At 37.6% G+C, this 14,972-nt stretch overlaps 1 protein-coding gene across 1 annotated transcript in view; it reads left to right on the top strand.

Moving 5' to 3' along the window:
* Glg1 (golgi glycoprotein 1) overlaps positions 1–14,972 on the top strand; it is a 120,937-nt gene that overhangs the window by 50,330 nt on the left and 55,635 nt on the right. Inside the window, exon 2 of the mRNA XM_046435081.1 lies at positions 3,912–3,944. Coding sequence (XP_046291037.1) covers positions 3,912–3,944 — 33 coding nt within the window. The remainder of the gene's footprint in view (positions 1–3,911; positions 3,945–14,972) is intronic.

Below are 14,972 nucleotides of genomic sequence, written 5' to 3'. Positions count from 1 at the left end.
CAACAAAGTACATTAAGTGAATAATACCCAAAATATTTGAGTCATTGATTTAGAAAAGCCAGAATAACTAAGCAAAATTTTTATACTCACTATGGTTGTTTAAGGGCTGATCCAGATCCCTAGTTTATCTAATTTCTTGATCATTTTCTTCTCTGGACTGCCTGCATCAAAATTAATCATTTAACTGTCAGACAAATCACTCTAGAGCACTAGATTAACACATTTATCCTGTCTACCCTTTCCTTTTCTTGCTCCATCCAAAGCCCCCCATAATTAGGCTCACTCTGAGCCACATTATCTACCTGGCTTTTTTAGGAAGACATCAAGCTGAAAGGAGTACAGGCACATAGTTGTCATTATTTACATCCCAGTATATCTCCTACCACTATACCTTTGATCCGGTTACTTAGTTTCTCTGTACTTCAGTATCTTCATCTATAAAATAGGATACAATTTCATTTATTCTTTTAGTCTTTCATGTTGTAAGAAATGAGTGTAGCATTTGCCTGAGTTAAATGGTGGCTTTATGTCTTTTCACACACATACATGCCCTTTATTGGAGTCAGGCAAGTGTATCCAAGTATTCAGTTCCTATCACTGTTACTACATTACTGCATTATTCATTCAATATTAGCCAAGATCCTTCTCTGGTTTAGTCATTGATGTGTTGGGGTTGGGAGGTGTGCTAGGTTCTCTTCTTTTTCTCTTTCCTCTATTCGTAATAGTTTCTTTTCCTTCCACCCTCTCTCCCTCCACTGGGATTGACCCCAGTGCCTTGCACATGCTAGGCAAATGCTCTACCAGTGACATACAGCCCCAGTCCTTTATTCATTTTGACAAAGGGTCTTGCTGGCCTTGAACTTGTGATCTGCCTGCCTCAGTCTCTAGAGTAGCTGAGGTTACAGGCATATAGCACTGTATCTGGCTCATAATAGTTTCTTTACTGGTATGCTTCATAAAATTTTATTCTCATTTTCCCATTGTAAGAGAACAGTTTTCTTCCCAGTGAATAAACACTTGATGTAAGAGACAGATTTTTTGTCTCTAGAATGGTGGAGAGCAGTTGATGATGTAGCAGTCCACAGGCTAGGAGCCAGCACTATGCCTCTAATTTGAAGGGTGGGGTCACGGTAGGATTCTGAAACTGATGAGGATTTCATTTTGGATTTTTTTTTTTATTTCAATATCTCACATGTTGAAAAATATATTAAAAGGTAAATTAAATGCTGACCTCCTTCTTTCCTTCCTTCCTCCCTTCCACTGGGGATTGAACTCAGGGGCATTTGACCACTGAGCCACATCCTCAACCCTGTTTTATATCTTATTTAGAGACAAGTCTCACTGAGTTACTTAGCACCTCACCATTACTGAGGCTGGCTCTGACTTCTCAATCCTCCTGCCTCAGCCTCCCTGGCCACTAGGATTATAGGCATGCACTGTACCCGCCTCTTTCTTTTACTCTTCTTCTTCTTTTTTAATAGCTTTATTCTATTCTTTCTGAGCCCTAGGGAAACGTGTAACTTCCTCTTTGGAGGAATCATTTCATTCCTTTCTGGTCACTGTTCTAATTCATCCGGCCTTCCTCAGGTTCCTACACTTGCTTAATTGTTTGATTTTACTCTTTTATCTGCACAATTGGATTGTAAGCTATCTAAGATCAGAGACTCAGACAAAATCTTTTATATCCTGCAGCAATGCCTATGGAAGTTTAGGATACATGAATAGATACTTGTTGATTCATTTCTTGCAATCACCCCATAATATAATTTCATTAATTGTTAACAAAAGAAGAAACTCTTTAGCCTTATTCTATTTTAGTAATTCTAGATTTTCGTATTCCATGCTGTTTTTCTTCTTGGACTAAAGCTAATCAAGCCCTATTATTTATATGGTACCAGTGATTCAGCCCAGAGGCACTTGCACACTGAGCTGAATCTCTAGATCTTTTTTACTTTTTTATTGAGACAGGGTCTCACTAAATTGTTGAGGCTAGCTTTTAACATGGGATCCTCCTGCCTCAGCCTCCTAAGCTACTAGGATTACAGTGTGTGTCACCATGCCTAGCATGGCATTGTTTTAAAGATTCTCCAGTGCTCTGAATTTCTTTCAGGAAGGCCCCTATTAAGCACTTCAGATTGAAGTGGAAGGGAACAGAGTTAAGCTGGATCAGCTCAGTGTGTGGAGGCTGATTTCTGAGACTCAGAAATCAAAAAGTAAAAAGACATTAAAAGTATTTATTCTTAAATAAGTAGGAAGAAACTTCAAAAGTAAGGTTATAATGTCATGATTATGTAGCAACCTAATTAAAGTTAATTTTAATATAATTTGTGAGTTTGTATATTTTTGTTACTAAATTCTGCAGTGAAATTAAAAGCCTTCTCTAGAAGTCTTTTTACTCCTTAAGTAATATGTAGCCACTTGATTTGTTAATATTTACTAGTTTCTTTATTGCCTTAACTTTATCTTTGAATAAAAATACCTTTTTATTTAAAATGGCACTGTTAATAGCCAAAATTGGTAATATTTCATAGAAAGTTCATAGTAAGTACTTCTTACTTCATTTGAACAGATTTGAATAGGTTGAAAAAACACAAAAATTCAAGGGAAATAGCGTTTTCTTATGGTGTGTTTTATTACAATGGTTATCTCCTTTAAAGGTCTGAACAAGAAAATGAAAAGAAATACGTATTGCAGAGCTATGCAAACCAGGCAAAACTTAGGGCCTCATGCATGCAAGGCAAGTGCCCTACCACTGAGCCACATCCCCAACCACTTTTCTTTCTTCCTAGAATTAAAAGTTCATTTTATCCATTAACTGTACCTAGCTTTAAAAAGCAAATGTAGCCAGGCACAGTTGGCACATTGCCTGTAATCCCAGAGGCTCAGGATGCTGATGCAGTAGGATCTAGAGTTCAAAGCCAGCCTCAGCAAAAGCAAGGTGCTAAGCAACTCATTGAGACCCTGTCTCAAAATACAGAATAGGGCTGGGGATGTGGGTCAGTGGTGGTGTGCCCCTGAGTTCAATCCCCGGTACTTCCCCACTTAAAAAAAAAAAAAAAAAGGTAGATGTATTCATGGGAATAAATGAATAAATAAAATTTCAACCTGTGTTAATTTTCTGTGTACTAGTCATACACTTATAAGAAGTTTCAAAAATAGAACAGAGTTCCTATGTACTTATTATCCACCAAGGTGACAGTACACTTAAATTTTAATAGATCTTCTCTGCACTTCTTCATAAGTCATTTTTTAAAAATATATAACTTTTTTTTTTTTTTTTAAAGAAAAGACACATGTATCATTGTGTATGCCTGAATTTTTATTTTTTTTTGGTGGTACTAGACTTCATCCTAGTAGTAGTGCTATGCCATGCCACGGAGCTACATTCCCAGCTTTTTTTTTTTTTTTTTTTTGGTGATGCTGGGGATTGAATCCAGGGCCTTGTGCATGTGAAGCAAGTGAGCTATATACCCAGCCCCCTCTTTATTTTTTGAGACAGGGACTCACTAAATTCCTAAGGCTGACCTTGAATTTGTGATTATCCTGCCTCAGGCTCTCAAGTGGCTGGGCTGATCCTCTTTAAAATTAGAAAGAATCATGTAAAAGAAAGGGTCCTTTTGTTATTATTGTTTTAGGGCATTTTCCCCCATTTCCAGATTGACTTATTTTTCCCCATTACCATTGACTTAGAAAGGGATTATGCTTCCTAAGTACCTTTCCGGTTCATTTCTTATCAATATCCTAAAAAGTGTATAACACCATTTTACTCCCTATATTGAAGAAACATATTCAATTGACTGTTCAGATTTCTTGTATTGAAGTTTATTTTGAATTTGAAAATTGTATTTGAAAACTTGAGAAATTTTTTGTTTTGCTTTTTTTAAACATCATTTGTTTTTCTTTCTTTCTAGCCTGAAAATGAAATTTCTTCAGACTGCAATCATGTAAGTATAGATTTCTTTTAACTCACCGTATGTGCTTTGTATCTATGATGATAGACTTTGGGATACTTCCTGTTTTCTTTGTGTTTTCTTAGATTCCCTTAATCTTAAAATGATAATAAACGTTTGTTAAGGACCAGGGTAAAATCTACAATACTTCTTCATTATAGAAACTGGCAGGTTTTGTCATATGATATTTAGGTACTTAAGCTTAAGTTTCTTCATTACACTACCATATGAAAATAATGAGTTATCTGCTTATCAAGTTGATAGATTTTAAAGTTCTTTTAAAGTTATTTTAAAGTTCTTTCATTTACTCATCATTCAGTCATCTACTATGTGTTGTAGCTCATTAAAAGGAGACTGTGAAATTAAATCTATGCAAAAAGTTTTGGGTGCTTTGATAGAAGTCTGTGCAGAATACAGTGGTGACACAAAGTGAATTTTAATTTTGTTCATGTGTTTATGTCAGGAAAGGCTTAATGATGGAGTTGATACTTGATTTTCAGGAAGATGTGTTTGTCAGATTATCAGAAATCACCCTGTCTTGGTGTAGTGATAGATTGGATAGGGATTGCAAAAAAACAGGAGAGTTGGTTCTTACTATTCATTCTAAAAAAAATCTAGAGGGGTCTGAGACTTCAAAGTGCAAAATAAAACTTCAAGAGTCCTAGAAGAAAACTTGAACTAACACAACCCCACTAAACATAATAGTCACGCTTCCTGAATTCAAACTTACTGAAAAGCTGCAATATCAAGACTGTGATACTGAATACGATAGACAGAATTGAGAATTCAAAAATAGGCACATGATTCATTTTCAGCAAGGGTATGGAGGTAATTTGGTAAGGAAAGGAATAGTCTTTTTAACAAATAGTATTGGAACAACTAGATCCCCACATTACAAGGAATGAATTTGGAGCCCAAAATCATACTGTATATTAAAAATGCATTGAAAACCTATATGAAAGAGCTAAACTGTAAAACCTGTTGAATAAATATAGTTGTAAACATTCATGACCTTAGATTAGGCATAGTGTCTTAGATGTGACATCTAAAGAAAAAGCAACTAAATAAAATTTGATAAGTAGATCAATTCACCAAGTTTAGAATTTTTGTGCTTCAAATGAGACTGTCAAAGTTTGCTGGGCATGGTGGTGCACACCTGTCCCAGTGTCTCAGGAGGCTGAGGCAGGAGGATCTTGAGTTCAAAGCCAGTCTTTAGCAACTTAGAGAGGCTCTGTCTCTAAATAAAAATTTTAAAAGGGGCTGGGGATGTGGTTCAGTGGTTAAGTGCCCCTGGTTCATTCCCTAGCACCAAGGAAAAAAAGAAAAGTTCAAAACGACCCACAGAATGAAAGAAAATATTTGCAAATATTTTCTTTTTTTTTTTTTTTTTTTAAGATATTTATTTATTTATTTATTTTAGTTCTCGGCAGACACAACATCTTTGTATGTGGTGCTGAGGATCGAAGCCGGGCCGCACGCATGCCAGGCGAGCGTGCTACCGCTTGAGCCACATCCCCAGCCCCATGCAAATATTTTCTGATAATTGTGTAGTTAGTGTTGAAAAAGATTTAAAAAAAAAAAAAACTCTTATGATGAAAGAAACAAATTTAGGGTTGGGCGTATAGCTTAGTGGCAGAATGTATACCTACCATGCATGAGGTCCTAGGTTCAATCCCCAACACCACCCTGTCCCCAAAGAAGATATACAAGTGACCAGTAAGCACATGATAAGATGCCCAGTAGTGTTGTCATTAAAGAACTGCAAATTAAAACCATACACACCCACTAGGGTGACTGTAATCAAAAAGATGGACAATAACAAATATTGGCATGGATATGGAGAAATTAGAGTCTTCTTACATTGCTGATAGGAATGTGAAGCAGCACAAGAAGTCTAGTTTGTGGATTCTTCATGAGTTGAGTTATGATCCATCAGCACAGTGCCTTGTGCTGGGAAGGCCCATCCCCCTCTATTGTCACACAGCAGTGAATGTGTAAGACTTCTGACCTCTAAACAAGTAGGGTTTCTTCCCTTCAGCAAGCAGTCTGTTCTGCAGCAGTGGATGTCCGCTGGGTATCTCTAAACCAGTTCAATTCTAGCACTGTCTACCTAGAGAGAGCATCAGGTCACAGAGGTTAGGGCCTCAGTTCCCAAGACTGTCCTCCTCCCCCAGCACACACTTTTTTAGATACCAGTGGCAAACACCAGGTGGTATTTTGTTTAGTTTTGTTTTTCTAAAAAGAGACAGATTTTACTATATTGCTCAGCTAGCCTTGAACTCTGAGAATGACTTGATCCTCCCACCTCACCCTCCCAAGTAGCTGGAACTACAGAAATGTGACATTGTGCCCAACTCCCAGCTCATTTTACTTGTGATTCTGACCAAGTGGCTGTAGATTGAGTTTTCTACAACTCCTTCCTCAGGTGTGATTCATTTACTCTACCAGCTCACAGAACTCAGGGAAACACTGGCTTACATTTACCTGTTTATTTTAAAGGATGTTACAAGGGGACTGAGGTTGTGGCTCAGAGGTAGAGTGCTTGCCTAGCGTGCGTGAGGCACTGGGTTTGACCCTCGGCACCACGTAAAAATAAAATATTTTAAAAAAGGATGTTACAAGAAACACAGATGAAGAGATGCATATGGGTCAAGGTATGGAAGAAGGATGCGGAGCTTTTAGGTGTCTCTGAGCATGCTGCCCTCCAGGAATCTCCTTGTGTTCAACCTTCTGGAACTCTGTCCTTTTGGGGTTTTTATAAAGACCTCATTGTGCAGGCATTATTGCTAAGGTGGGGAAACTCAGCAGGCCTATCTATTCAGATTATCCTTGGCCTCTGGATGCAGTATTCCTTCCTACAGGGCACAGGGCTTAACCCATCTGGAATGAGGAAAATATCATGACCTATTATTGGACTAGAGTAAGTCAGAGAATTTCTTTATGGCCAGCTCTAAGATGGAAAGGTAAAGGAAAATTAGAGTTTCAATGACCTGCCTTAGGGAAGAAAAATTCTAGTTTCTGTGGCCTTCCTTGGGGAGGAAGTTATGAGCCAGGAATTGTGAACAAAAACCAAAGTATGTGTATCATAACATCACCAATACCCAAGACAGTTGAAAACATATGTTCATATAAAAATGTTTAAACAGATATTCAGAGAAGCATTGTTTGTAATAATCTAAAAGTGGAAACAACTCAAATGTACTTCAGTTGATGAATGGCTAAATAAAACATGGTGTGTCCAAACAGTGGGATATTATTTGGCTAAAAAAAAAGGGATGAAATGCTGGTGTATGCTACAACATGGACGAACCTCAAGAACTAACTGATTCATTGACGTGAAATAAGTAGAATAGGCAAATCCACAAAGATAGGAAGATTTAGTGGTTGCCAGGGACTGGGGGAATTGGGAAATGGGAAGTGACTGCTTGAAAATGCTCTGTAATTAGTGATGGTGATTATAGAACCATCAGCTTATACTTTGGATGAGTGAATTTCGTGGTATAAATTATATCTCAGGGCTGGGGTTGTGACTCAACAATAGAGTACTCGCCTAGCATGTGCGGGTGCTGGGTTTAATCCTCAGCTCCACATACAAATTAATTAATTAATTAATTAATGGTATTGGGTCCAACTACAACTAAAAAAGTTTTTAAAATAAACAAATAAATAAATCTCGGCAGAGTGTAGTCAGCAACTATATAATTGCCATATAGCTTCCACTGTTAATTCAGATGCTTTTGTGTCTTTTATACCCCTACTTAATTTCACTCCTTTTGCATTATTTGGAAGCAGAATATCTTTCCATATGTTAATATCTTTCCATGTGTTAATATTTCAGTAAACATTCCTAAAAGGTAAGGGCTTTTAGAGAAACAATAACTATAATACCATTATCATATTTTTAAAAAATGTTATTTATTTTTGCTAGACTGGAGATTGAACTCAATGCTCTACCATAGAACTACATCCCCAGCCCTTTTTATTTTATTTCGAAACAAGGTCTCAGTAAATTGTCTAGGCTGGCCTTGAATTTGCAATTCTCCTGCCTTAGTCTTCTAAGAAGACAGAATTAGAAGTGTGCTCCACTGTACCTGGATGTTATCATATCTTAAAATACCATGATCCCTAATCAATTATCCAATTAGTATTTAATGTTCAAACTTTGGCATGATCCTATAAGGGAATTTATTTAATCTGATAAATAGTGGCTGTAAAAAGACCTATAACAGATGTGAAATATTGACAGCTTTCTTCCCAAGACTGTCTATAAGACATCGTTGCTCATTGTCACAGAGAGCCTAGCTGGTATAGTCAAGCAAGATAAAAAGCAGGCTAGAATTGGGAAAGAAAAATTAAACTGTCATTATTTATAGATAACATAATTGTTTTAGTAGAAAATCCAAAAAGAATTTGTAAATTGGGCTGTGGTTGTGGCTCAGTGGTACAGCACTTGCCTCCCACATGTGAGGCACTGGGTTCAATCCTCAGCAACACATAAAAACAAAACAAAATAGAGATATTAAAAAAAAAGGAATTAAAAAAAAAGAATTTGTAGATAGACTGTTAGCAGGTGATTAATAGATGACTTCAGCAAAATCTCTAGATGTAGAGTCAGCACATAAAACTCAGTTACATCTTGTTATATTGTGTGCATATATGAATATGTAACAAATCCCATCATTATGTAAGTATAATGCACCAATAAATGTGGAAAAAACTCAGTTGTATTTCATATAATAAGAATAAGCAAATATTTTAATAATAATATTTGAAATAGCATACCTAAGAATAATTTTTAAATAATGTGTGTAAGACTGCTGTGCAGAGAACTATAAAATATTAAGAGAAAGACTTAAGTTCACAAGTTCAAAATTTACTATAAAAATGTCAACTGTACCAAATTACCTATGGATTTCATGCAATCCCAAATCTCTTGTTATCAAAATGGCAAGCTGGTTTTAAAATTTATGTGGGAACACATAGTGCCACTCATAGCCAAAACAATTAAGGAACCAAGCAGAGAGAATTTTTGACCACCCAATGGAAGAGTTAATGTGAGGCATGTATAATTAGGCCATGTGGTACAGGCACACCAGACCGGTGGAGCAGAATAAGACCAGAAATACCATACATATATGAACACTTGAATAAGGCACCATCCACATAAAATTCATTCTGGATACATTGTAGGTTTAAATGTGAAAGTGAAACAGTAAAATTTTTAAAAAGGTAACATAGAAGAATGTCTTAACTTTTGAGATTAGCAAAGATTTCTTAAATGAGAAAAATCACTGATTATAAAGCAAAAGATTAATAAATTACATCAATATTTATTTTATTGGGACCAGGGATATAGCTCAGTGGAGAAGCTTATCTAGGATGCACAGGGCCCTGGGTTCAATCCCCAGCACCACATTAAAAATTTTTGAGGGGCTGGGGTTATAGCTCAGTGGTAGAACACTTGCTTTGCACATGTGAGGCACTGGATTCAATCCTCAGCTCCACATAAAAATAAAGATATTAAAAAAATCTTTGAAAAAATCTAACAATAAAGATAATAGAGTGATAATAGATAAAGGCAAGCCACCAAGAAAATATTTTTAACGCATCCGACAGTAACCAGAATATATAAACAACTCACACAAAGCAGTAAAGAAAAGCAAAGGAATAAAATTTTGGTTAAGATGCTTGAAGAGGGCTGGGGCTGTGATTCAGCGGTAGTGCATTTGCCTGGCATGTGAGGCACTGGGTTTATCAGCACCACGTATAAATAAATAAAGGTCTATCAACAACAACAAAAAAATTTTTTTTAAAAAAAGCTTGAACATCCATGTCTCACAGATGACTTCTGGTTGACATAAACATGGAAAAGGTGTTCAGACTCATTAGTGATCAGGTACCTGCACCACTAGAATTATAAAAATTGAAAAGACTGGGCTGGGGATGTGGCTCAAGCGGTAGCGCGCTCGCCTAGCATGCGTGCGGCCCGGGTTCGATCCTCAGCACCACATACAAACAAAGATGTTGTGTCTGCCGAAAACTAAACAATAAATATTTAAAAAACAAAGAAAAGAAAAGAAAAGACTGATAATACCAAGTATGTGTCTGAATGTGGAACTAGGTGCCTTTCATATACTGATAATGATAATGTAAATTAGTACAACTACTTTCAAAGCTGTTTGGCATTATTTACAAGAATGGAACATAAACATAATATATGATGTAGTCATTTTATTTCTAGGTATTTACCTAACAGGAATGCATATATATATATCTAAAGAGGCATTTACAAGAACATTTATAGCAGCTCATGACAACCCTGTGAGTGAAAGATGAGCAAAATTTTTTCCTCGTCTTCATGAGAATTGAAATCTGCTCATTTCTTAGTTCAAATCCCCTCTTAACTGATAAAAGTAAAATTTTAATTAAGTTTCTGGGTAGCATTGCTTATGATAAAAATGACCCAGCTGGTAGGAACACCATACTTTGAACTTCCCGAATGTAGAGAGTCTTATACTTGGGTATGTCCTCGTAGGGACCTTGGAAGCTATACTCACAGGTTTGTTAAAAAGATATTGGGAAGCTGGGCATAGGGGTGCACTCCTATAATCCTAGCTGCTCGGGAGGCTGAGGCAGAAGGACCTCAAGTTTGAGACCAGCCTGGGCACTGACTGGATGCAGTGGCACACGCCTATAATTCCAGCAGCTCAGGAGGCTAAGGCAGGAGGCCGAGAGTTCAAAGCCAGCCTCAGCAACTTAATGAGGCCCTACGCAACTAAGTGAGACCGTGTCTCTAATAAAATATAAAAAAGGGGCTGGGGATGTCGTTCAGTGGTTAAGTATTCCTGGGTTCAATCTCAGGTGACCAAAAAAAGGGGATGGGGGCTTGGAATGTATGTAGCTCAGTGGTAGAGACTTGCTAGCATGTGCTGGGCCCTAGGTTCAACCCCTAGTACTACAGAAGTAAATAAATAAATAAAACAGAATATTTCACCTTCTGTGGATACCCACATTTCTCCCTTATATAAAATAGCACCAATCCCTCCTTCTACCCTAGTGTATCATCTGACGTATTCTTTTGATTATTTGCATATTATTTCTTTCTTCATAGAAGGTAAACTCCTTAAAAGCAGGGAATTGTCACATTTTTTTGCTCATTGCTGCCTTAAACAGTACTTGGCATATAGTAGGCACTTGGGGGAGGGGGAGGGAAGAAACTTGTAGGAACTGAAGGATATGTATTTCTAAATTCAAAGACTTCACCAGATACCCAGTGCCATAGGTGGAAAGATAGTCCACAGCATGGCACATGTCAGTGAAACATCAGAATTTGAAGGGGCAGGGTGGGGGAGATACAAAACCTTTCAGAGAGGAAAAAATAAACAAGTCATAATCAAAATACATAGATTTGAATTCTATACGTCTTAGAAGCTAGGAGATAGTGGACCGATGCCTTTGAAAGTATGAGGAATAGTGTTCATTCAAAGTAATATACAATAGGACTGGGGTTGTAGCTCAGCGGTAGAACACTTGCCCAGCACGTAGGAGGCGGCCCTGGGTTCGATCCTCAGCACCACATAAAAATAAATAAAAGACGCTGTGTCCAACTACACCTAAAAAAATAAATATTAAAAAAAAGTAATATACAATAAAGATACTCCAGACCTGCAGTTTTTAAAACATTTATGACCCGTGTATTTTTCAAAAAGCTACTGTACATCAACAAACTAAGGGGATACACAAGACAGAAAAATAAAGAACCCAGTAACTAATGACTCAGCACAAGACAAGAGCAAAGGACATCCTAAGGAAACTGGTGAAGGGTTGGTGAAGGGTGACACCTGTTTAGAAGATTAGGGAGCTGCCAGACCTGCTTAAGTGAGACAGAAAACTGCTGAAGAATGTCTCACCTGGTAGATTACTGATAGGTTTGAATATTTTGAGAGAAGAAGCACATTTCTGGTAAAGAGACTAAGTAGGATTAATTAGTAATGAGTATGTTGAAAAATAGGCCTATGAAGTAAATGACAATTAACTGTAGGACAGACTAAAAGTTCTATAGGAGAAGAAATATAATATTTACATTGGGGTGTGTGTGTGTGTGTGTGTATACACACATACACATAAAATTTCTTATATAATTAAAATTTTGAGTATCTGACGTTATGACTTGACTATGTTGAGAAGACTGGAATCAGGAAGAAGGGCATGAGAGTTCATTCTTCATCTATAGTATAAATTATAGAATACCTAAAACTGACAAATTAAGAAATAGCAGTATAAGCACTAATTTACAGATATAGAGATAATTATAAGGAAAGGCAAAAACTCCTCTAGGGAGGAGTTTTTCAGTAACTGCTTGTTTTGATTTTTATATATTTGATTTTATTATTTTATTTATTTATTTTTGTAGTACTCAGGAAGCTCTGGGTTTGATTCCAGCCCTGTTTTGGTTTTTAAATTATCTTTATAGAACTATTTGACTAAATAGGTAGCATTCACTTGAAATTTCTGAGGGTGAATGAAAGAGGAAGTAGATAAAATGAACTATAGACTATATTTTCAGGGAATTTGACTATGGAGAAAGAATTATCCTTCACCCCCTCACACACAAAAAAACATTGTCTTGTACTTTATTCTCCTTATCTCAAGTATATCTCATTTTCTCTCATCCAAATCAGTTCTTGCCTCTTAAGAGATCTATTAACCTTCCCCAATCTTACCCTTCTCCACACTGTAATCAGAGTTGATCTCTGAGTTCTCTGGTTAAAATTATCTACTAGCTTTCTGTTTCCTTTAAGATAAACTTTAAAATCCTTAGTATGGGGGCTGGGATTGTGGTTCAGCAGTAAAAAGTTCAGCTAACACATAGGAGGACCTGGGTTCGATTCTCAGCACCACATAAAAATAAACGAAATAAGAGTATTGTGTCCAGCTACAACTAAAAAAATAAATAAACATTTTTTTTAAAAAAATTCTTAGTATGAACTGCAGAGCTCAGTGTGATCTGACCCTGCTCCTCTACCCCTCATCTTCAATACCCTCAACTCCAATCCATCCAAACCACATAGTTTCCCATGATTTACCCTCACCCTTCTGTCTTCCTTACCTTTCCGTACCTGGTATCCCAGTCTCCCTCAGTTCATCTGGCAGAATTCCTTCTAATCCTTGTGGAATGACCCCGGGATAATTTGACCACTGCCACCTCTACCTGCTTCTCCAACACTCACTGGGCTGTGTTCTTCCTTTGTATTCCCATAATGTCCTCTGCATGCTTCTGCTATCACATTTATCACACTGTATTTTGATTGCTTATTTTCTTTCCAGTTTGACTCTTCCTTCTTTTGTCCTCCTGTGGCTGAGCTTATTGCTGGTGGTTGGGTGATTAGAGCTTTCCATTGTATTTTTGGAGGGGGAAAGAGAAGAAACCCCACATATGTACTTCTTTTTTTTTAATGTCATTGTTTTATTTTTTACATTTTTATTAGTGCATTATAGTTGTACATATTGATGGGATTTGCTGTTACATATTCGTCATGCACACGATGTAACAATACAGTTTGCCCAATATCATTCCCCAGCACTTCCCCCTCCCTCCCTGTTTTTTTAAAGATTTTTTAATATGGACACAATATCTTTATTTTTATGTGGTGCTGAGGCTTGAACCCAGTGCCCCACCCAGATGTGGGAGTCAAGCTCTCTGCTGCTGAGCTATAACCCCAGCCCCCTTCTCCGTTTTTTAACGTTAATAGTAAAGCTCCCCACTTCCTCATTCTGGTGGTGGGGATTAAACCCATCCATGGCTTCAAGCAACATGTACTCTACCACACAGCTACATCCTGGCCCGTAAAATTTAACTTTAGTTTTGGAAATAGGCTAATGCGGAAGGCAAAATGTGACTTGCGTTTAACCTGCGGGGTATTAGTCTGTGGGTCTGTACAAAAGGAAGAAGAGCGAGGACACAGGACACCCTTCTCTTTCATTCACATTCTTTGCAGTAGAACTGTTGGCTCTAGAACACTTGGCCGCTGGAGGAATGACCTAGAAACTACCGCCAGTCGGTCCACCGGGCCACCTCCTTCCCCTCTCCACAGAGCATTCCGCAGTCTAGTGGAATTCCTCCCCAGGCCCTCCGTGACTTATGTACTTCTTTTCCAGATCTTCTTCAGTGCTTATACTGATTTAACTGCTTGCTTCTGTGTTGTGCTTAGTGCAGTTTATATATGCCTCTGTTCTACTTCAAAAGTACAGCCCTGATCATAACCCTTCAGTGACTACCCTTACTTTGGGGCTGAAGGTCAGGTATAGTTTACAGGGCTTTCTTATCTGGCTTGTGTCTCCTGAGTCATCCTCCCTTGGACTTTGAATTCCTCTAACATGCCCTGTTCCCATGCATGCAGCTTCATTTATTTAAAAGAGACTTCTCCCTACCATTTAATCTGGCTGCTACTTCTGACCTTTGAGGTTTCTCTTCATCTTAGATAGCATTTTCTCCAGTAAACTTTCCCTGACCAAAGCCCTCATTCCACCTCCATCTGGGGCATTCCTTCCCTGTCTTGCTGTGGCACCTGGTTAATCACTTCTGCCATTGACCTTAGCCACCACCATCCAGTGTGAGTCTTTTTCCTTCTGCTTTATTCTCCCATCTCTGGATTAGTGCCTGAACCTAGTATGGACTCTTTGTAACGCTTCTGTTTCCTCCAGTGGCCTGTGAAGCTCCTGTGTGTGGCACAAAGAAAGTGCTAAGAGAATGTTTAACTAATTCAGTAAATGACTGTTTTTACCTGGACTGTTTGTACCTGGAGTATAGCAGTCAGAGAGAAAGAAATGGACCCCCTTCCAAAAAAAAACCAAACAAACAAACAAAACCTCTTCATGTTCTGCATCATCCAAAGCCTCTATTCTTTGCTCTGAGCAGTTCGAAGGCTCATTTTTGCTACTTTTAAGTACTTTTAAGGATAATTTATTGAAATTATTTAACTGAAGCTTCAAAGATAAAATAATATTCAGCCCTCACCTGGG

The sequence above is a fragment of the Marmota monax genome, unplaced genomic scaffold (assembly GCF_021218885.2).
Source record: "Marmota monax isolate L192 unplaced genomic scaffold, Marmota_monax_Labrador192_F-V1.1 WCK01_AAM20220418_F8-fsc00024, whole genome shotgun sequence".
NCBI lineage: Eukaryota > Metazoa > Chordata > Mammalia > Rodentia > Sciuridae > Marmota > Marmota monax.
The sequence above is the reverse complement of the archived record's forward strand: the minus strand, read 5'-3'. Positions and strand labels throughout refer to the sequence as shown.